Here is a 23,187-nt window from a genome sequence, read left to right on the forward strand (position 1 = left end):
CTCAAACGTCCGTGTTATGAGACGTGTTTTATAAGGCTCACATTTGTTTGCCTAACGGGAGTGTTACACAAACTGTTCACTGACAGAGAGGACATTTCACCTCTACTGGTTTAAAGAAAGAAAGGAAACACTGCTGGTGTCTGGTCAGCGTACATTAGCTGTCACATCATGTTTCCAGCTAGCAGATATTCAGCTGCTAAAGGTACGTAATCTAATGGATAGTTAGCTAACACAGTGCGAGCCTGCTGTACTGGACTTAAGCAAAGCTAGAAACTTTTCACCGACACTCTTTCAATATGCTACAAATGATTGATATACATACTACTGCCTGTTTTATGAGGTGCTTTGTTCATTTGTGCACTCGTTTGTTTTGTTTTCTTTCCATGCTAGCGTTAACATTGAACAGCAACAGTCCAGCATTCTAATGTTAGCATCAAGCTAAAATATAGGTGAAAGTTGAATCAATATTTAGGTCACTTGAACAGTGTCCTTGTCCTTGGTTATGGAGACCATTTACCCTTTTTCAGAAACCAAATGGTATTGTTAGTCATTTGTTACTGTTTTGAAAGTTATGGAAAGTGTGTTTCGGCATAGGGCAGATGTTTATGTGCAGCATTACACTTAGAAATTAGCTTAGCTTAGTTTACTGACTAAACTACTTGCTATCATGGTGCTCCTGTTGCAACCTTAGCGTAAAAGTTGGTTGTCATTTTATCTACATTAGCTACCAGTATGATTTTTCCTATGTCTCTACAGGTTTTATGGTTTAAAAATCACCCTTACTACCTAAAGCTTTAGGTATCCAATATATTGCATTTGTGTTTTATCACTTAGGAACCAGATCAGGTTGAACTCAACCAGTTAGTCCACTAGATAGTATACAAACAACATGCACTACTAGTTTCAGCTGGTCTTGACCTGAAGCTCTTTTTTCTCTCTCTTGCAGCTCACAGGTGTATCAGGGCATTGAAGACTGTCCAACTAGAGCATGCTTCCCCTCAGCAGTACACAACCATAAACAGACGGACTTGCTCTTCAGTGACAACACCCCCTATCACCACACACTACACTATCCATTCTCGGGACAAGGATCCAAGATGGGAAGGTAGGCAGCTGCACTATCCAAAGAAAGAGGGTTGATCTTCTTGTCGCTTAAGCTGTGTTGTGTCTGTCTTAAGCAACACAGTCTACCAATGACCATCTCTATGCAAACTGTAGGTACATGTCAAGAGATATATTTGTGATTTAGTTTTAACTCAAGATATATGTAACGGGTGTTCATATAACTACAGGAGTATAAATGATGTGTGTTCACCTTTACTCTACATAAAATAAGATTACGGTGATATTCCTGCAATATACTGAATTAATCCAGTTAGACATGGATGACAACAAGAAGTTCAACCTGCATTACACTTTGACAGTTTCCTATAACACTTGTAATTGTTGCCTATAGTAATATTTAGTGAAACATATTGGTGTGGATTTGCAGTGATTTGACTGATCCAACTACTTTCAATTTGCATGATAAACGCATTGCAAAAGACTCTAATCTTACACTCTGGAATCTTCTTATCATGTCAGTTGAAAGCAAGCATTATTACTAGATAAGAAACTGCACTGTTGGCAATCATTTCCTAAACTTTTAAGCAGTATTGTTTTAGAAGGCAGCAGAATGGCAGAACTACTCAACAGTACACTTCAGTATCTGTTTATTTATAACAAGTCATATTGTACTCACAATATTCGACATATGTCACGTATCGCATTGTGACGCATCAATGTGAATGACCTCAATAACCTCTTATCTTTGTTTTGAAAGCCATTAAAGGTGAATCACCTGCATTTATACTTTTTACTCTTTGTTTTGGTGAAAGGCTTTTCCAGTTGTTCGACACTGTGCTGCAGTTAACCTTTTAAAATATCTGAATCAAAATGCACTGCCTTCTCTTGATTCTTAATTAAGTCGGAAAGAAACCATTATTTATTTTATTGTATTTGTATTATCATACATGTTACCTCCTTGTGTCTATTAACCTGATAAAATGTTATATTTAGCTGCATCTACCTTTTCAAGTTCTTAACAAATAATCTGAGGGGAAGTTCTTGTTGTTTGTTTTGAACTTGTGATGTGTCATTTTGTAAAGCACTTTGAGCTGCATGTGTTGTATAAATAAAGCTTTATCATCGTTATTCTTAATATGTCTTTCTTATGGTCCCAGGTATCGAAATGGAGAGGTTTGCAGACGAGGCCGATGTGGTGATAGTAGGCGGGGGTCCAGCCGGTCTTTCTGCAGCCATTCGTCTGAAGCAGCTAGCCAACGAGCAAGAGAAGGAGCTGCGAGTGTGCCTCGTGGAGAAAGCCTCTCAGATCGGGGCACACACCCTCTCAGGAGCCTGTCTGGAGCCCTCCGCCCTCACCGAACTCATTCCTGATTGGAAGGAGCGAGGGGTGAGTGTCGAATAAAAAGAAAACCGTTGTGTTATGTTTACATCATATGCTTACATTTGTTGTTCTTATTGTCATATATATATAATGTCGCTCTTTGTCTGCAATGCTATATGTAACATAGCTACACATACTGTACATGTAGCAATACAGGTGGTAAGACTATTATTTAAATGTCAATTGAATACAATTCAGTAATGCATTATCCCCAACACCATTATACTATAATAAGTTAAATAAACTGCTTAAATGTTATTTCAATACGCCACGTTTTATATTCAATATCCCTATTTTCAATTCAATCGCTACTTGACGTTAATCACATTCACAAGTACATATGACGATTGGTGCTGAGGGGTATTTCAACACTATTGAACATTTTAAGGACGAAACGTTCTTAACTTCAATTATTATTTTAGTATATACCCCAAAATGTTAAATTTTGTTTTAAATATGTTTCATCAAATATATTCATTTTTCAAATAAAAAATAAAAACACTTCAGAAGTTATTTTAAAAAAGGAGATTGCTGAGGATCAGGATAATACATCATTTCGTCAGGCATGGGATTGACAGATGAGTCGTTTGCACTAATTAGCAGTTCTTAAATCACTGAGATTTCCAGACGCTCTCCACTTTGTTTTACATTCATACCGCTTAGGCAGGGCTCAAACACTATGAGGCTCTCAGCTGAGTCGGTAAAATGGATGAGAAAAACCCGGTAGTCTTTTAACTCAACTCCACATATTTAGACTTGTGTGAGTTCAACACTATAACAATGACAACATCTGACCATATGCACATACACATAAACTCCTGCTATAACGTCCCACACACAAACTTACAAGGTGAAAACAATTCCAGGTTCTCTGTCTAGGCTGCCAATAAATCCAATGAAGTCAAAATCTCAACAACACATTGTGCTCTCACCTCAGGCACCGCTGAACACTCCAGTGACGGAAGATGTGTTCAGCCTTTTAACGGAGAAACACACAATCCCTATCCCCATTTTGCCAGGTAAAAAGCCAATTGTATTTTATTTGAATAAAACATCTTTCACTCTGTAAGCCTTGTCACTGAACTTACAAGACGGCAACAGGTTCTGCCCCTCAGAGGCTGTGTGTGTTATTGATACAAGAAATCACAACGACATTTGTAAATGTATCTATTATTTACCACCGGGAGAAAAGAGAGATTTATTCATTGGTTTCAGTTTGTGTAGTGAGCAGATGTATTCCTGAATAAATACAAGACGATGATGCAACATTGGGCTGAATATAATCAAAGGGGGTTGGCGCATTTCAAACTTGTATGTTGACAGAAAGGTAGAAATATTTCCCCGTTGAATTCTTCGGGGTTGTTGACTGAGATGTGTGTAACACCCATGTAGGTCTTCCCATGGTGAATCATGGGAACTACATTGTGAGGCTGGGGAACTTTGTGCGCTGGCTGGGGGAGCAGGCGGAGGAGCTGGGAGTGGAGATCTACCCTGGATACGCTGCTTCTGAGGTGAGACATTAGGAGTTTCTGTGATGTACTGTCAAGCAATTTGCATGTGATACAAATATCCATTTCTATTTTATTCAAGGCAAGTTTATTTATGTAGCACTTTTCAACACAAGGCGATTCAAAGTGCTTTACACAAATGAAAGAGCATAACACACATTAGTAGTAAGTAGCGGCAAAGAGAAAGTCTTCAGCCTGGATTTAGAAGTAGTCCGAGTTGCAGCGGACCTGCAGGTTTCTGGTAGTTTGTTCCAGATATTTGACAACACCCCTAACTAAATGTTCTCATTCCTCAACCCCTAGTCTTCCCGTGAAATTGTAGTTCTTTTGACAGTTTTCTAACCCTTTGATGTTCCTTTCATCCTTCTCTTCCAATCATTTTGCATCCGCAGACAACTCATTTCCCCCTGTTTTACTGTTACCCGGACCCATCTTTGACCTTTCAAACCACTTTTTTCTTTTCAATTGAATTACCTATTTTAAGACTTCCTTCATTCATACTGCCTTTCTCAAAATATACTGTTTGTTGACTATGGTAGTGTCAATGAAACACTATCTCGCCACTGGCCTATTGGAGTATTGTTGACATCCACCTGGACACATCTTCTTCTTATATATAGAGACATTTTGCACATTGAATTTGGACTGTCTGTGTTATACATGTATTGTCTTTTGGATGTACTCACACGACAACTATTGCACGTCTGTCAGTCTTGGGAGAGGGATCCTTCCTCTGTCTCTCTCCCAGAGGCTTGATGTGAGGGTCTAAGGACAGAGGGTGTAAAATAAACGGATTAATTCGCAATATTCTCAAAGCTAGTGCAAAGCTGATTAAAATAATGTTCTGGCTCACGGGCATTATAAAAAATGCTTAGACTTCAAATATGTTTACATTAATGATGTTAGCGTACTGTGAACCTACTATGAGTCTATTGCATATATTATAAATATTAAAAACTGATTCAAACTAGATTAGAAATACACATATATAACCAAACCTGGGGAGAACATTTTTACTGTTGAAGCAAATGGCCTGAATGTAGCAGGTGCTATAATAAAGATCAAACTCCACAGGGACCTTTCATATTTGTTCTGTGGTAGACAAAAAGCCAGGTGGTTTCAGGTTTACATATACACTTTTTTTACAGCTGATTTTTGATTTGCTGATTCTAGGTTTCCTTTATTACAGTGGACATGTATATTGTTTAGGGATGTAACGATATATCGAATATCGTGATATCGCGGTAAATAAATGTCTCAATACCGTCGTGATATATATATATTTTTTAAACCTTTATTTAACCATATGGTCCTTGAGATCATCAATTTCTTTTTCAAGGGAGACCTGTCCAACATGGCAGCAAGTAGGTTACAACATGAACATGAAACAACAGATAACACAAAAGGACATGGTATTTACAGGGCTACATGTACATACCTAGAGACATTGACAAGTACCAACAGTATATTTATATCTCGCCCTGTCAATAAGCCTCACCTTCTTGGCAACAACTGTATTGTTTTTGAAGTGGTGGAGAGACAATGCACAGTTTGACCCACTGCTGTCACCCATGGCCAAAGCATATCTCTCTGTCCCAGCAACATCAGTTTTTTCCACAGCAGGGGGTATTGTAAACGCCCAAACATCCCAGCTTCTACCTGGAAATGTGGACATGCTCATATTCCTAAAAGATAACCTTGATGATGCTGAGTGAGTGAGTTAGTGAGTAAGAGTTGAGTTACTTGAAAAACTAAAGTGAAACTTGATTTATTCTTTGCAGGGTCTGATTATTATATTGTTGACACTTTAAAATACTACTAACTAACTAAAATGCTGTACAAATCAGATTAATTATTTAATAAAGAAAAACAAATTCAAGTAAAAAAAAAAAAAAAAATCACATTTTTTTTCCTTTTTATTTTTCAATATCGCGATAAATATCGTACCGTGGACTTTTTATCACGATATTATCGTACCGTGAGTTTTTGGTATCGTTACATCCCTTATATTGTTTCTCAAGTGTACACAACCCAGTCTTCAGTACCCCTGTTTGTGCTCGTTCAGTCATTTTATTATTTAACATGATTTAAGTGTTAATCTTCCATCTGTATTCACTTTTTGTCAAGGTTTTGTTTCACGAGGATGGAAGTGTAAAAGGAATCGCCACCAATGATGTGGGCATCGCCAAGGACGGCTCTCCGAAGGTTAGTGCCGTAAAACTTTTAAATTGGTAAACTTTTTAAGGTTCTAATCCCCTTTTGTTGCCACTTAATTGTCAAATGAAAACTTAATTTAGAGAGGCCATTCTTTACAATTGAAAGACATTACGCTTGGATACATCCTGCTCTTTGAAAGGATTTAAAGCACAACAACAACAACAACAACAACACACATACTTGTTTTGATATATGAAGCATAAAGAATTAGCCTTTTATCCAGTGTAGATTTAGCCGTGTGTATGTTGCTTCAAAGGAAATAAATTGTTCCTTTTTAAAAGAGGCACCATTCCTTTGAAAAAGTCAATTGTTCACTGTAGGTCACTACACAGCATGTCATTTTAATCAGGTTGTAATTATTATGCTTACATCAATTTTAGTCCATAATTTCGTTCTTATTGAACTTGGGGAAAGTAGTTCCTTCTCCTTCGGTTCTAATAAGGTTTGCTTTTGTTCAGCTGATGTTTGTTTTATTCTGTCCTATTATACAAACTGTTATTTTGCTCTACATAAAAAGCGGTGAATAGATTTGTACCGCACTAACCAATCTATTTCTACTACTGCTTTGCTCCAGGATATATTTGAGAGAGGAATGGAGCTCCATGCTAAAGTCACGTTGTTTGGAGAGGGCTGCCACGGCCACTTGGCCAAACAGCTTTACAAGCAATTCAACCTGCGTGAGAACTGTGAACCCCAGACCTACGCCATCGGACTGAAAGAGGTAAATAACATAGATACCGCCCGCATAAAGCTACTCTGTTTGTGGCCTGAATTTAGTTTCCCCTAGTCCAGTCTTACTAATCATTCCTAATTACTAAAGTAGATCCTGACCAGATAAAAGTGGTCATTTGTGTTCGGCCATTTTTTAGTAACTTCCTATATATTCATATTATTGAAACATGAGACTTTGTACATCTTTTTGATTAATGCTGTCAAAATGGTCGCGTTAACGGCGGTAATTATTTTTTTTTGAATTAATTGCGTTAAAATATTTAACGCATTTAACGCATGTGCAGAATGGCCCGCCCCATACATCCCACCAGTGGCAGCGCTGGGATAGGCTACAGCCATACCAAGAAATGGCTTAGCCCCACCTTAGCCCCACCATGAAAAATGATGTTAAAGTAAGCAAAATAAAGTCTGCCAACTCGCGCCGAGTAAATTGCACAGACAGCAGTTAGTAAGATTGATTTCAGTAGCCACTTGTCTGGAAATACCGAAGACTAGAAACGGTTTTGAAAACCTTTGTCCCGTAGTGATCGTCTTCTCAATAGAACATCTTTGATAATGTCTTCTGGCCAATCAGAATCAAGATAACGGCGTGGTGTTGTTGCAGGAAGTCCCGACGGAGAATACTTTTGCTGTAGTACATCTCTATATACATCGATACAACATTACGTGTTATTAAGAATTAAGACCCCACGGTTTGATGATTGATAGGTGTGTGGGCTGTCTTTCATTTTGACACACAGAACAATGTTATGATAAACATACATACATACTGTATGTTAAATGTATATATGTGCCTTCTTTCATTTATCTTTCCATTCCCACAACAATATACATAAAGAAATGGCATATTTTGGACATAGTTCGAATGGTGATTAATCATGATTAATACATTTTTAAGCTGTGATTAATCTGATTAAAAATGTTAATCGTTTGACAGCCCTAATATATATATATATATTCAACATATTATTGAAACATGAGACTTTGTACATATTTTGATATAAGAATGTCTTATTCATATTATGAATCATTTAAGTAGGTATAGGTGTAACAGAGGTGATCTTTGGGGCCATGGATCTCGGCCTCCGTTACGAGTTGTGTAGTTTTGTTGGTGGTGAAATGTGTGTAGTGTGTTTGTCTGTCTTTGTTTGGTTGGTTTTATGTTAAAGTGTTCCCCTTTCCCCATGTCTGTTACGGTTGATTGTGTGCCCTGTGTTGTCTCCTCCCCCCCCCCACCTGTGTCTAATTGTTGATTAGTGGGTGTGTATTTAGGCTCTGTTTCCCTGTCTGTTGGGAAGCTGGTAGTGTGGTGGCTGTGCGCACGGGAGCAGCAGATTGATGCTGTGTCATATCATATGTGTATGAGTTCGTAAATTCCCACACCGGGTTGTATTTTTGGACGTTCTGCCTCCTTGCTTGGTGGGGCCGCTCAATTGTCAGCTTCACAATAGGTCACACCAAGCAGATAATAACAGAGTTGACATCCATCCTAATGTTCAGATGGCTCCTCTGTTTTTACTGCGGACATGTTTTGAATCCTTTAAGTATGCAGACCTGGAGAGACTTCAGCAGAACCGATAGCGGCAGAAAGCATGAACACTTCTCTGTGTACTGTTCGCATTGTCATTGTCAATTCTCCGGCCGAATATGTCAAAAATAATCCTTCAGTTTGTCAAATATCAGCAGCATCCCCCTTCCCAGTCAATGCTTTCCATCGCTTGTTTTCCATCACAATAATAATATATACTCGGGAGATTCAATGATGTGTACACAATCTGAAGTGAAGTCATACTTTCTTGCACAAGAAAACATAAATGCAAGTACAGGATGTCCGCGGGGTCTTAAAAAGTATTAAAAGTTGATCAATCAATTTAGCCAAAATTAAGGCTATTAAAAAGTATTAAACAGTATTTTCCAAGGTATTACATTTTGTAGCTTGTTTTCAATAAGTATATCAATTGTCCAAAGAGGTTGTATTCTACAGTCTGCCTGAATGTAATCTTTGCGTAGGTGTGTAGTGTGATTCTGTGTAGTTTATTTATGGCATCCCGTTGGATTTGACGTCATCTGAACAGGACATCGCACGCTCACTGCTTGATAGCTCAAAGCTCAGTTTACGCTGGTTGTTAAACAACATCGTTATGGGGAAAGGCAAGTCTGCTTCCAAATGGTTGGAAGATAAGGAGGAAGGACAATCAATACTGTATATAGTGAATGTGAGGTAAAGTGTGTCGCCAAGGTAACCGGTTAAAACTCAAAGTGGCGATGAGGTCTTAACAAGTATGGAAAGGGTCTTCAAAGGTATTACATCTGACTTCAGGGTTCCTGCATATACCCTGAAGTAGTAAAAAGGCACTTTCACTCTTTTACAGTAAAGACGAAGATAGTCTGTGTCAGTTGGAACATTTAGACTTGATAGTGTTAGAGCAGGGGTGTCAAACTCAAGGCCCGGGGGCCAAATCCGGCCCGCGACTTCATTTTATGTGGCCCCACAAGAGCTTGCAAAGAATATAATATGTTTGTTACACGGTTACATGGCGATTTACAGAAGCACGTTGCCCACAAAATACATGTCCCACAATGCATCACAAATTAGACTTTGTTTCTTCTAAATATGCCTTTTTTCTCAGAATATGCCCTTTTCTCAGAATTGACTTTTTTTTCAAAATGTTACTTTTGTTTTCAAAATGTCATTTTGATTTTGCTTTTATTTTAAAATCATTTTGTGACATTCTCTCTGAAGAGACTTGCAATTATTTGCCCTCGACTTCTGCTTTCAGACAGAGTTAATTATAAAGTTATTACCCTATCCGATAATAATCCAATGCAGAGGAAATAATGTAATACAATACATTATTTTATATATATTAAATATTTATTTATGTATTTTTATATCTCTTAAAGTTACAACTGGCCCTTTTAGTGCAACCATAATGTGAATGTGGCCCGTGATGAAATTGAGTTTGACACCCCTGTGTTAGAGGCACACACACACACACACACACACACACACACACACACACACACACACACACACACACACACACACACACAACCAACCTTCCTCATCCAGCACCAGTCACTTTTCTGCCATCTCCGCTGAACACTTTAACATATTATTAACATTTTAAACTGTATACCCCGGTTATTTAGGCCTTTTTTGTTGTTGTTTGATGTTTACTGTATATGTCACACTGTAGGATTTCTGGATGTACAACATGTAGAATTCTTGACAATAAAGCTGACTTTGTCTTTGAGGAATCCTCTGCTTGTTGATGATGTTTGACCTCTCTGCTCCTGTAGGTGTGGGCGATTGACAAGAAGAAGTGGAGGCCAGGCAGAGTTGAGCACTCTGTGGGTTGGCCCCTGAACAGAAACACATACGGAGGGTCCTTCCTGTATCACCTGGACGAAGGAGAGCCGCTGGTGGCGCTGGGCTTTGTGGTGAGAGGCTTCCCGACAGTGATGTAAACATGTGTGACAGCTGGATGTCATGCAGGCAAATAAAAAAAGAAACCCACGGTTCTGAATAAATAGTCGAGTCGTGGGTGGCATTCTCTTATCACTGAATATTATGTATCCTACAGAGGGGCAATAAATAAATCCATGATTGCTTATTTGAAATTTACTGTGATGTCCAGATGCAAATATACCATAGATTATCATATTTACATAGAGCTCTGTAGAATTACAGTTAATACAGCTTTAAATCTTCTTGCTTATGCATCTGCACACATGGACACGGTGGCTGCCAAAGCTTTTTGAAGATTCTCCTAACCTTTGAACTCTGCAACAATTTCACATTCATACCATTCTCCCAGTTCTTGCCACTGAAAGACAATCTTCTTTTGTTATGCATCACAACGCCTCACAACGTGACACAACGTGACAGAGGTGGTTGACCTTGTTTTGCAATGTGATGTTCGTAGCTACAGTATATGAAGACAGTTTAAAGAGCATCTTGCAGGTTGTTATTTTTTCTACATTTATGCTTAAACTTGCTTGAAAATTACAATTAAAAAAAGTGAATGCAGGATTTGATATGTTTTACGAGACATAAGGGCAGGAATTCAGAGGGAAAGGAGCAATTTTGAGCTCTGCTCTTAAAAACGGCTTTTTTTTAAGGTCATACGTCAAACGCGTCATATTACATCACAAAGGGGAAACATCTCCGCTCTCTGACCGCGGGTATAGTTAGTAGTTGCGTTGAGTTGAGCGGTTGTGTTTTAGTGAACTGGTATTTTTCGGTAGTTTTACATTGTATTTCACCATTTGTAATCATGGTGCAGTATTGTGTTTGTGCAGGTTGCACAAATACCAGCCTGTCAGGACATCGAGTCCACAGTAAAAAGGACCAGAGCTAGCGTTCGTTCCTGGGTGCGTTGTGCATCCACCTCCCTGCAGCACATACTCTCCACAGCTTTATCAGGAAACCGTATTACTTCTCTCTCCCCCCCCTTCACTACTCTCTCTCTCTCCCCTCCGGTACACGGCACCGTAAGACGTAGTGTGGAGTTGCATTAGGTAACGCTGTGGTGGCTGTACTGCTCCAGCCATCTCCTTTGTGTTTGTTTGTTTCCCCCTGTCTGTGTTGTTTGTGTGTGCGTGGTGGCTGTCACTCCTGGCTCCTGGCTCAACCTCCACTCACCTGCTGCAATCAGCTGTGCACCCTCCCCGACTACACACCTGCTTTCCATCAAGCCATTTACAACGGCATATCAACGGAGGCTCCACAACCTTTCTCCGCCAGATCGTCAAGTATCAGCCGTATCTCGCGTCTCTCCTCCGGTACACAGCACCGTAGTGTGGAGTTGCATTAGGTAACGCGAGATACGGCTGATACTTGCGCATTAGTTTCTGTTATGGATCAGTATCAACAGTCCTGCCAGTAACGTTACTATATTATCAATGCTACTTTAGTTATAGCCTGATATATGATAGCTAACTTCACAATGTTGTGATGTGACGTTAGCTAACATTCTGTAGCTAACGCCGGTCACTCACCAAGACAGCTGCCCAGTTCTCCACTGGTTCTCCTCACACCACAGCTCAATTTCTCTCCGATGGCCGTTATTTCTTCTAATCCTTGGCTGCTCCTGGTCTCTTGGACGCCTAGCAGGCTCATAATTATAAGGTTGTGGTCCGTCATATGCATTCGAATATTCATCTTCAACTTCTTCTGTGTCGAAACTAGCATTGGGATCCATGTTTATTAATACGTTACACCGGCCGCTCTCCCCCTTGTTTCCCCCATGTTACGTCACACGCGGGAGGTCACGTGCCGAGGCTTTTTTATGCGGAAGTGAACATTTCTTACAAAAACGACGCCAGATGTCACTGTAGTGTATATTTCTGTATATTTTTTTGAAAATCTAGTGTATTCATCATTTTCCTACACATTTATTCACAGGTGTCTTTAACCTGGAAGTTGCTCTTTAAGTCCTCTCTGGATTTTTATATTAACTGTGATTTTTTTATTTAAGCTGTAAAGACATTAAGTAGAAAAACTAAATTATTAATATTTTAAAAGCCACAACACACATTTTACGTTGTTGGCTGAAAACCCACTTTGTTTAGTTTCAAGTGCACCCTGGCCATAAAACGCATACAAAAGTTCCATTAAGACAAATGCACTGACAATGGTCTTGATCATTTGAAGCGTATATACCTGCAAGTTCTGAGCTTGTATCTTCATAGTTGATTGCACTTATGTCAGTTGCTTTGGATAAAAGCCTCAGCTAAATGTAATGTATATGTGTTTCCTACTCCAGATTGGTCTGGACTACTCCAACCCTTACCTGAGCCCCTTCAGGGAGTTCCAGCGCTGGAAGCATCATCCCTCCGTGGCTCCCACGCTGGAGGGTGGCACCAGGATCGGATATGGAGCCAGGGCTCTGAACGAAGGAGGGATACAGGTAGGGCCCTGCTATACAAAATTATTTAGATACTTAAAGGTCACCTATTATGCAAAATCCACTTTTTCATGTCTTTTCTACATCAACATGTGTCCCCTCTGTGTAAAGAGTTTCTGAAAGTTTCAGGAAAAAGATTCTCTCACTATTTGTTCTGATCTGTCTGAAAATGAGCTGATCAGATTTTGGCCACTTTGTGATGTCATAACGATATTTTGGCTTGTTTAACCATTAGCCAATCACCAACCAAGGTAACCCCCCCCCCCCCCACACCTTATCACCTCAATCTCCTCCTAGAGCACCATTGTGTCTTTTTAACCAAATATCTCTCAGAGGGGTGTGGGGAGGGGCTCCTTATTTTCATCAGAGAGAATCAGCACTTTGGAAACAGGGCTGAAACAGAGGGGATTATGGGTAATCACTTCAGAGACATGTTCTGTTTATATCTGAGAGCTATAGTATATTGATGAAAAACAGTATAATAGGGGACCTTTAAGTAACAATGAGATATTATTGCTAGACTAAACTGTTTGTCATATGCTGAGTATTGGGAAAACATATACTGCAACTTATTAACTTTTTTTCAAAATGTGAAGCTTTTCAACATCTTTTTAATCCAATGAGATGATGTTCTTTTTGTTTTGACCAACTTCCTGCCAATAATGATGATCTCATCAAAAAAAATCTCGGCACCATCTAGTGGACTATAAAAGCTATTCTTACCGAAAAAGTACATGTATTTCCAATATTAATTATTAATATAATAGTCAGAACTTAGCCTCTCTGTGTATTGATGCAATATTGCTTCAAGTAGCAAACTGCTCTCCTGCTGAAGGCCCTCCTCCTCCTCGCCCTAATGCTGACAGATTGACTGCTGACAGGCTCATTCTGACAGAGTGTGAGAGCAAGTATCCTCCAGTCGGTGCTCATGCCGGAAAAAAGGATGTCAGACAAATGGATAGGAGCCGGAAATAGATCATAAAAAGCAAAGGGGGGATGTTAGTCTATTATACATCAGGGAACAACGAAGCCTTGATATGTTGTCAATATGTTGTTTTGAAGAAAGATCGAAAACACTGAGATGAAGTGCTCCCCTGCGCCGGGCCAGTTTGCAAGAAAAACTATATATGGATTTAGAATGTGACTAACACTGAATGGGATTTCCGACTAAACATAAAATAGCTGCCAAAATAAACACTGTCAGTTAAACAAACTGTAACGGATGGAAGACTGTTCTGCACGACTCAATTAAACACTTCTATTTACGGATTGATTAAATGCATTCCTACTTTCATATTTAATTAAAACCATTAGCTGATTCTTCATTTACAATCTAATTTACTCTGCAAACAAATTGTCGTTTTTACAGCATGATTGCAACATAAATTGGTTCCTAAATGTAAACATTAAAGCCTTGTAAGTCATTTTATTCAATCTGTGTTGGAATCTGGTGTTTCATCAATCTGCCTTCTTTTGTTTTTACTCTATTTTTAATAACGAAACGTTTTTTTAGAAAAGGACCGATAACACACTCTGATCACTAAGATATGCATTATTACTGCGCAAGATTAAAGATTAGATTACAAATATGGTTATACAAAGAAATCCGACCCAAGTAGTATAGACAAGGAATACATTTAGAAGTGTCCTTATTAGAATGTTGGATATAGGAAAAACGTGGTGTTATTTTAGTACACATCTGTTTTTGAGTAGTTTCATTCTTCGTCTAATAATTTTTGATTTATTGTAAAAAATGGTAATAGGAATATGATTTTTGTGAATAATATTAGAAGTAAGCACAGCAGCTGCTCAGTCACATTGAAGGTCAGCTGAGGTGCTGCTGCTGGATTCCTTCCAGTGGAGTCCAACAGGGAGGAGACCCCGCAGCTGACCCCAAACAGGCTTTAGGGATTTACTGTCCTGGGACTCCTCAGGGTCCTCCAGCAGGAGATGCATGACGTGGAGAAGGAAGTCTGGACTACCTAAAACTACCTTACTTCCACTGTGACCTTGAATCACATAAGACACAGGGGGTGTTTCTCAATGTCAAGGGAAGGATACTCCAGAGCCACTATTTCAAGGATGCTACGTCATCGAGTCCCGCCGAAGGACTGTTCCAATGTCCAGGATACTTGAAATTCTACCGAGCCCGGCGTCCTTCGTAGCGAGAAATTTCGAGGCTGCACATGTGTATCCTCCGCGGTCTTAAAATCCCCACAATGCTTTGCGCACGGACCAATTTCCAAATATTTGGCGGAAATCGCGGTCCATTTAAGGCGGGGCCTCGCATATGACGCACACCTGTTAGCCTGTTCCACCATTCTTCGTTTTCCGAGGCTAAGAATAATTCTTGCCTCGCTTCTGAAGCAAGTGACTCGGAAGACATGTCCTACCGAGGAAGCGTCCTCGACATTGGGAAACACCCAGACAATAATATAAACTTTACGTACAGCGAAATAAAAAAACAGCAACCATGAAGAAGCTCTGGTCAGTGTTTGTTTGTTTGTTTGTTTGTTTGATGAGTGGGGATGAAGTATTAATTGGTACTATCTCATTTAAGTCAAATTGTGTTGCCAATTAATTTCTTGGTGTCATGAAATCTGGAATGCAATGTGATAATACCCTCACTCATCCTGTTAAAAAAAATACAATTGTACAAAAAAAGAAGATTATATTAGAGGTAACTTGATACACTGAAACACACCAACCAGCTGGAATACAGTTTGACAGAGCCACACTTTACATACAGGTGTGTGTGGAGAAACTACATATTAAAAAAAACATGAGAAAAGGGTATTACTAGTTGTAATAGTTTGTTTATAGAAAGGATTTAAGATGAAACTTGAACAAACTGACTGAGAAAATAAGGTTTGAAATCTACTGCAGGTGATTTTCAATACATTTCTGAGTTGATGGAAACCGGCGTGCAAAACGTTCACAATTCAGCTCACGTTCTGAAATCACTCTTCTGGAAAATGGATGACTGCATTGAAAAACAATTCATCAATCTTTTGTCAGAAATTAATATAAGAAATTACCTTCTGTTTTCTTAAGATATTGTTTTTTAATTGAATATGTTTACGTATATGAAGTGCCTTTTTTAGTTCACATGTGATACTTGCTTTGTGGCCGATGCATTCTAGTAAATGTGCGGACATATTGTTGCTATTAAATACTTTCACATCGAGCATTCTTAGGATTTTGGAAAGTTTCTAACAAGTGACATGTAATGTAATGTATGTTTGAGACTCAGCTGTTTTTTTTTTTTTGTCATGTTTTTGTCTTTTTGTTCGCTTTGCTTTGTAATGATGTATTTGTCATGTATATGCTACGTCGTTATTGTGTTGTAAAAATTGTAAAAATCAATAAATACATTTGTGTAAAAAGTGAAAAATGACATGAACTCTCTCCTCTTCCTCTCTCCAGTCCATCCCAAAGCTGACCTTCCCAGGAGGTTTGCTGATGGGCTGCAGCCCCGGCTTCATGAATGTCCCGAAGATCAAAGGCACCCACACGGCCATGAAGAGCGGCATGCTGGCTGCTGAGGCCATTTTCCCTAAAATCACAGCAGAGAACCCGGAGTCAGAGACGTTAGGTACAAAATGTGAAACCCATTAATAATCATGATGGTGGCAGCAGTACCTGTGTGCATCTCATTTCAGGTACCGAGGTTAAAGTGAGTTAAAACCCAGAAATGGGTCTATACAGGCTCTCTGAAGTTACATAACCGTACACACTGCAACACCGCTGGGCCATATCAGGTCGGATCAGAATCAGAAACAGGTTTATTGCCAGGGAGGTTCACACTTACGAGGACATTGACTTGATGTCATGGTGCATACATCAAATATAAAACAAAAAATCTTTAAGGACACCTTAATAAAATATAGTTAAATAGAAATAAAATAAAGCAGTAATTTACATGGAAATAGAATGCTATGAATGAATTATAGGATATCAAACATGATGAAACAAGAAATATGTGCAGTAAGCAGTATGAACATTGTGTGCATAATATGTAATGCATATAGAGAATACGTTGTGGCTGAGGTAAAGTGTCAGTGGGGGGGCCGGGCCTTGTTTAAGAGGCCGGTAGCGGAGGGGAAGAAACTGCTCAGGTGGCGAGAGGTTTTGGTCCTGATGGAGCGCAGCCCCCTGCCAGAGGGGAGGGGGGTGAACAGTTTGTGGGAGGGGTCAGCCACTATCTTCCCTGCCCGCCTCAGGGTCCTGGAGGCGGGCAGGTCGCGGAGGGATGGCAGATAGCAGCCGATCACCTTCTCTGCAGAGCGGACGACCCTCCCGCTGCAGCCTGCCCTTTTCCTTGGCTGTGGCTGCGGCGTACCAGATGGTGATGGAGGAGTAGTAGGATGTCAGTTAGCACAGCATTTGTGAAAGGTCAGGCAATAACTTCTTTACTAATAGTTTTCCAAGCCACTTGAGAACTAAACAGAGGCTGCACATGGGACACACTCTTGCAACTAAATTAATAAAAAGAACTGTAATGGCTGTAAAAAGGCCAGTGGGAACAGCTTCAAGAATCATTATAAAAAGATCTATATGATCCATCTTGGTGGAGCTGCGGTGACTTATTTGCTCAAAGGGATAGTTCGTATGAGGTTATCTGTAATCAGAGAATTATTTACTGTAGATTGCAGTCGGCTCTCAAAAGGTGAATAGCAGAGTACACAAAGAAACTCACCAATCGAGGCACAAAGCTCTCCTGTGTTCTGTTAAAGATAAAGCTGGTTGTTTTGGACAGAGCTTAGTAAGCAGATCATGTTCCCTTTATTCTAAGTATAGCGTTCACTTGAACTGATATTGATTTTTATGGGTGGCCTTTTAAAAACGATTTGTTTTACCCATGCTTATGTCAGCTTTTCCGAACTGGGAGCGCCATCTACTGCAGCTAAATCACTGACTGTGATTCTCATTATACCCAACTTCAATTATCCTTTTTAATAGTTAACGTCATGTTTTACATGATTGTGTTCATTCTCTCTAGCTCATGACAAATAAGAATGGACTCAAATGCAAATGGTCGATAGTCAGGAAGAGAAAAACTGATGAATAATTATATCTTTAAGGTTATATTTACCCGAATAACTTCATTACCTGTAGTGGTCTTGTGCTGTCCAGATAATATTGCTTTCATGCGCCAGAGTTTGAAGTTATCCGCCCCTAAGTCTGCTACCATTCCAGTTTTATTGAGTTTGATGCAATTTAATGTTTCTCAAAATGTAACGGCAGAGTGTTTTTGCCACAAAAAGGCGTCGTAAAAAAAAAACCAGTTATTTAAATGTGAAATATTTTTTATAGGGATTATTCCTTCTAATGCAAAATGTTAAGCTTGAAATCCCTGTTGAAATACAGTCATTCTTTTGTAAACCTTCACTGGTTATCATATTATTCAAGGCTTTGTGCTACAAATGTGCAGGAAAGGTCAGCATGACAACAGCGAGGACATTCGTTCAATGTGTGTCATTTCTTTATTTGAATCCTCCAAAGGCCTCCATGTACCTAAGCTTGAAATCCCTGTTGAAATACAGTCATTATTTTTCTAAACCTTCACTGGTTAAGGCCATATTATTCAAGGCTTTGTGTGACAACAGCGAGGACATTCGTTCAATGTGTGTGTGTGTCATTTCTTTATTTGAATCCTCCCAAGGCTTCCATGTACCTGAGTACGCTGAGAACTTGAAGAATTCGTGGGTGTGGAAAGAGCTGTACGCAGTCAGAAACATCCGGCCGTCCTTCCACAATTACTTTGGTCTGTACGGGGGCATGGTCTACACCGGGATCTTCTACTGGATCTGCAGAGGAAAGGAGCCGTGGACGCTCAAACACGCTGGTGAGTAGCACGGTGTTTATCATATTCCTACGGATGTGGCCTAACAGTTCACAAAGGAGGACTAATTGTAGAAAATATTATAATCCTTACTTACAAGAAAGCTCATGTATCAGAGCAGCGGTTTTCAAAGTGTGAAAACCTGGGGGGCGCCAGAGAGCTTCAGGGGAGGTGCAGCGGGAGAATTTTTTCCCGAGAAACAGTGAAATCTAACTCGTTAACTTCAGCTAACTTTATGCGAGCGGCAACATGGATCGATTTTTATTGAAGTTACCTAAAGTGAGAGAGGAGACAGCGTCTGGCAGAAAACGTCACTTGCACACTTTTGGCTGTCTGTGCAGACCGAGTTCCCCCACCTCGCCAAAAAGGCTGTAAATGTGCTCATTCCCTTCACCTCCGCCTACCTGTGGGAGTGCAGGTTTTCCGCATTGACTTTTAATCAAAAGCAAGTACCGATCAAGCAGGGGCGGATCTACCGGGGTGGCTTGGGGTGGAAACTGCCCCCCTAAAACTAGCCTTGCCACCCCAGTTCGCAGCTTTGTTTTTTAAATAAAAGTTGTGGCTCATCGGACATTTACGAGAGAAAATCCCTAGTGTCCGAGTGCAAGTGAATGCAGCACAAGACGCAAGCCTTGTAAACCCTCCCCCGGTGCGAGCGAGGAAATGTGATTGGCTGCGATTTTCATTTGAACGGGACGGCACATTCGGACCTTTTATATATACAGTCTATGATTCGTACCCCATGTAGACCGAAGGAATAAGGTATGTGCGGTCTACAATGACAGAGAAGAGACTGGGAAGTCTGGCTGTACTCAGCACCGAATCAAAACGCACTAAAGCTTTGGATCTTAATCAGTTTGTGAGGCGTGTTGCTGAACAACATGGTAATTGCCGCATTCAGCCGTTATAGGCATACCAACTTGCTCTGCTCACGGATGACTCGATGAGCATAACAAACTGTTAAGATGATGACCTTACATGTGTAAATATATTTTTTTCCTTGTGGGGGTCTTCCCCCAAAAATCAGTTTTAAGACGGTGTGTAAAACTCCACTGCCCAGCCACTTTGATTTAACTAGGCCAGTAGGTAAGGGCATTCCACTGGATAATAATACCCCTGCATTATAGCAGCAACAATAATAATAATAATAATGATAATAATAATAATAATAGCAACAATAATTGGGGGGGGGGGGGGGGGCGCAGCTGTTCTTATGTTCTCTGAGGGGAGGTTCACCTTCCCACACTTTGAAAACCCCTGTATCAGAGGTTTATAGTCTCAGAAAGTTGTAGCAGTTAATACAAAAGCTTAACTGTTAAAAAGGTTTTCTCATACAAGGAGTTTCCCTCTGCATACAATACAAATATTAAGAGGAAATGTATTTTCCTTTGTTTTCTCAGGACAATTCACATTTAGATTCAGGGGGAATTCCTGGCCCAAACAGCTGCAACAAGTGCTGTTACATGAATAAAGGAATAAAAAAAGATTTTTAAACAGCAAATTACATAAAAAATGAATGAACAAGCAGTAGACATTTTCACTCAGTGGTCAAGTAGTCCTTGTTTGATAGAGTTACTGTAATGAAGAAACAAAGGCAGCAGTAAAGTAGAATAAACATGGAGGGTTTTTCTTATCCTGAATTGTGTCTATTTTACACAACTTTATTGCAAAGAACCAGTTTAACCTGTTTCTAGGTGTGGATTATTGCTTTGGAATAACTGGATTAAGAAAACCTGGAACGGAGTTTTATGGATTATATTATTTTTGTTGGACTACTTTTCATGAACTATATATATATTGCGTACACCCTTTCACTCACATGGGACTCACTGATCATTCAGCTATAGAATATATTATTGTGTCTGCATTTAAAGACATATGTTGTGTGTTTTTGTTCAAATGTATTAATTGACTAGGTAACAAATACAGAAATATTGAACTGGTTAAGAGGGGCATGTGCTGGATGTTTTCCCGTCGGTAACATGTACCCTTTGTAGAGTTTGACTCAACCCCAGCAACTTTAGTCAAACCCTTACAACACTTCATTATAAGAACCAACAGCTCAGTGTAGTGACCTTACCTGAATGTATGAAGGATATAACACATGCAGTGGAGCAGTGTACATTTCTAATGCTGTTGTTTATCAGAGGAAATCCACATTTGGTAACAGCAGTGCTCCATCTCTCTCAGGCCTCGACGCCGACCAGTTGAAACCGGCTAAAGAGTGCACCCCCATCGAATACCCCAAGCCCGACGGGAAGATAAGCTTCGACCTGCTCTCCTCTGTGGCTCTGAGCGGCACCAACCACGAGGGGGACCAGCCCGCCCACCTCACCCTGAAGAACGACAGCGTCCCGGTGGAGAGGAACCTGGCCATCTACGACGGGCCGGAGCAGCGCTTCTGCCCCGCAGGTAACAATCTTCCAGTTTGTGTGTACAGACAGAGAGATCGAAATACCGTTTCCCACAATCCCAAATATAAAAACATCTATGCAAATATATATATATATATATATATATATATATATACACACACACACACACACACACACACACACACACACACACACACACACACACATGTGTGACCCGTTGGAAGTCGCAACGGCTCATTTCAAAATAAACGTGGATTTGCGTAAAAAAATATTTTTCCGGGGTTCGGGTGTTTTGTTTGATTTTAAATAAACAAAGTCTTGGCTTTCAGAATATGAAACTTTTATTTCCAAAATCAGACGATAAATACATTTTTTAAGCTTGTAAAGGGAAGATGACAGCTCTCACTCGCCACTCTGCTGTTCCGCAGCGCCGCCCCCCCTCCCTCCGGCTGAAATTATTAATGTAAGCGTATAGTGATCATAGATAACACAGCAGGGTCCGTGACAGTTCGTTTTCATCTGATTTCAATTAAACAAAGTCTTGGCTTTCAGAATATTAAACTTGTTTCGGCAAATTCAGATGATAAATACAACTTTGAAGCTTGTGACGGCATAATTACAAGCGGAGAACGGAGTAACTTAACGTCACAGCAGGCATAACGACAGCCGGTGTTTCTCATGAGGGTTTTCCCCGGGAAACCAACACAATACAAACAAACCACAAACACACACACGTATACATACACACACACACACACACTCGCGAGCTTCCACCAGACCAGTAATCCAAACGAAAATATCTTCCCTCCGTAGTATTTTGATTATTTGCTGATAACCAATCAGATCGATGGATTCCAGAGAAGAACAAACTTTGAAGGCCTTTTTCTCAAAATGATGACTCGTGATAGTCATTATATAATGTGACATATTTTGCTTAATATTTGGAGAACAACAACAATCCTGATATCATTAGAAATCTAGGAATCTCCTCTTTTCAAACATTTGAGCTTTACGTGTTTACCGGGTTTGTCCAAAGTCTCCAGATGAGGACAAAGACACCTGGTTTTCTCTGAACGCTGTGAAAACCTAATGATGTCCAGCGTGAGGTGAAGAAGCCTCTGCAGAGATGCTTTGTGACAAAGAGCTGAGGGAGTGGGAATAAAACATGAAGCACTTAGTGCAGAAACTCTCAGGTTAGGGAAGTTAATCACTTTTATAATAATGACTCGTGCAGCATTGTTGTCTTCTGGCAGCAGCAGCAATTTGGGACAGCTGATCCCTTTAACATGAAATAAACGTTACATATTAAACTCTCCCTTTAGAGTCTAAAGGATGTATCCCTGTTTCATCCCTGATTTAATTAACCTCCTTTAGATTCACATGTCAGGCTAATCTGTAGGCAGAGGTAATTAACCCGCATAGTGTTTATAAAGCGCTTCAGTTTTAATGACTTTTATACAACTCTTTTATACACTCTTTCCATCAAATGTGTACAAATGAATGTGTCTTTAGTATAATTAACTTCTCTACACAATGCACCCCTAGTTTTATGCATAATTAGATGACTAGGCTGTATAAAAGAGAGCAGCGTTTCCCAATTTTGCAATCAATATCCAAAGCAGTATGAGAGCAGGTTGTATTCCTGTAAACCTTTTTAATACAAAATGCATCGAGGCAATTGTTTTAATCATTAAAGGGGTCCTGTTGTGCTCAGGTTAATATGTTGGAGGGAACTTTGGGATGTTAGCCCTGCAGACCACTTACTGCACAAAAACCTTTATAACACAGGAAAGGGAAACAGAATAGGGCTGCTTTAAAAAGATGAAACTCAGCTGTGTCCACATCACACTGCTGCTGCTGAGAGTTCTCACACTATATGGTTTATTTTCTAAATACAATTATTACATCTTAAAGTAAGCATGGTTTAGGATACGTATGTACTTCTGATTCCTGGCATCATGAAAACAGAAATGTATTATAAATATGAAACGCTGCGTTGACCTTTTTAAAGGGCAAATTGTCATTAGTATTTGATAACTCCCTTGAAGGTCACCTATTATGCAAAATCCACTTTTTCATGTCCCTTCTACATAAACATGTTTCCCCTCTGGGTAAAGAGATTCTGAAAGTTTCAGGAACAAAGATTTTCTCT

General features: G+C 39.7%; 1 protein-coding gene across 1 annotated transcript in view; it reads left to right on the plus strand.

Moving 5' to 3' along the window:
• etfdh (electron transfer flavoprotein dehydrogenase) overlaps positions 1-23,187 on the plus strand; it is a 24,738-nt gene continuing 1,551 nt past the window's right edge. Inside the window, exons 1-12 of the mRNA XM_079670299.1 lie at positions 1-202; positions 947-1,105; positions 2,223-2,452; positions 3,384-3,465; positions 3,839-3,957; positions 6,082-6,159; positions 6,746-6,892; positions 10,207-10,347; positions 12,675-12,818; positions 16,242-16,410; positions 18,481-18,663; positions 20,851-21,072. Of these exons, the coding sequence (XP_079526425.1) occupies positions 169-202; positions 947-1,105; positions 2,223-2,452; positions 3,384-3,465; positions 3,839-3,957; positions 6,082-6,159; positions 6,746-6,892; positions 10,207-10,347; positions 12,675-12,818; positions 16,242-16,410; positions 18,481-18,663; positions 20,851-21,072 (1,708 nt within the window). The 5' untranslated portion in view covers positions 1-168. The remainder of the gene's footprint in view (positions 203-946; positions 1,106-2,222; positions 2,453-3,383; positions 3,466-3,838; positions 3,958-6,081; positions 6,160-6,745; positions 6,893-10,206; positions 10,348-12,674; positions 12,819-16,241; positions 16,411-18,480; positions 18,664-20,850; positions 21,073-23,187) is intronic.

Source organism: Notothenia rossii (genome assembly GCF_949606895.1).
Source record: "Notothenia rossii genome assembly, chromosome: 3".
Lineage (NCBI taxonomy): Eukaryota > Metazoa > Chordata > Actinopteri > Perciformes > Nototheniidae > Notothenia > Notothenia rossii.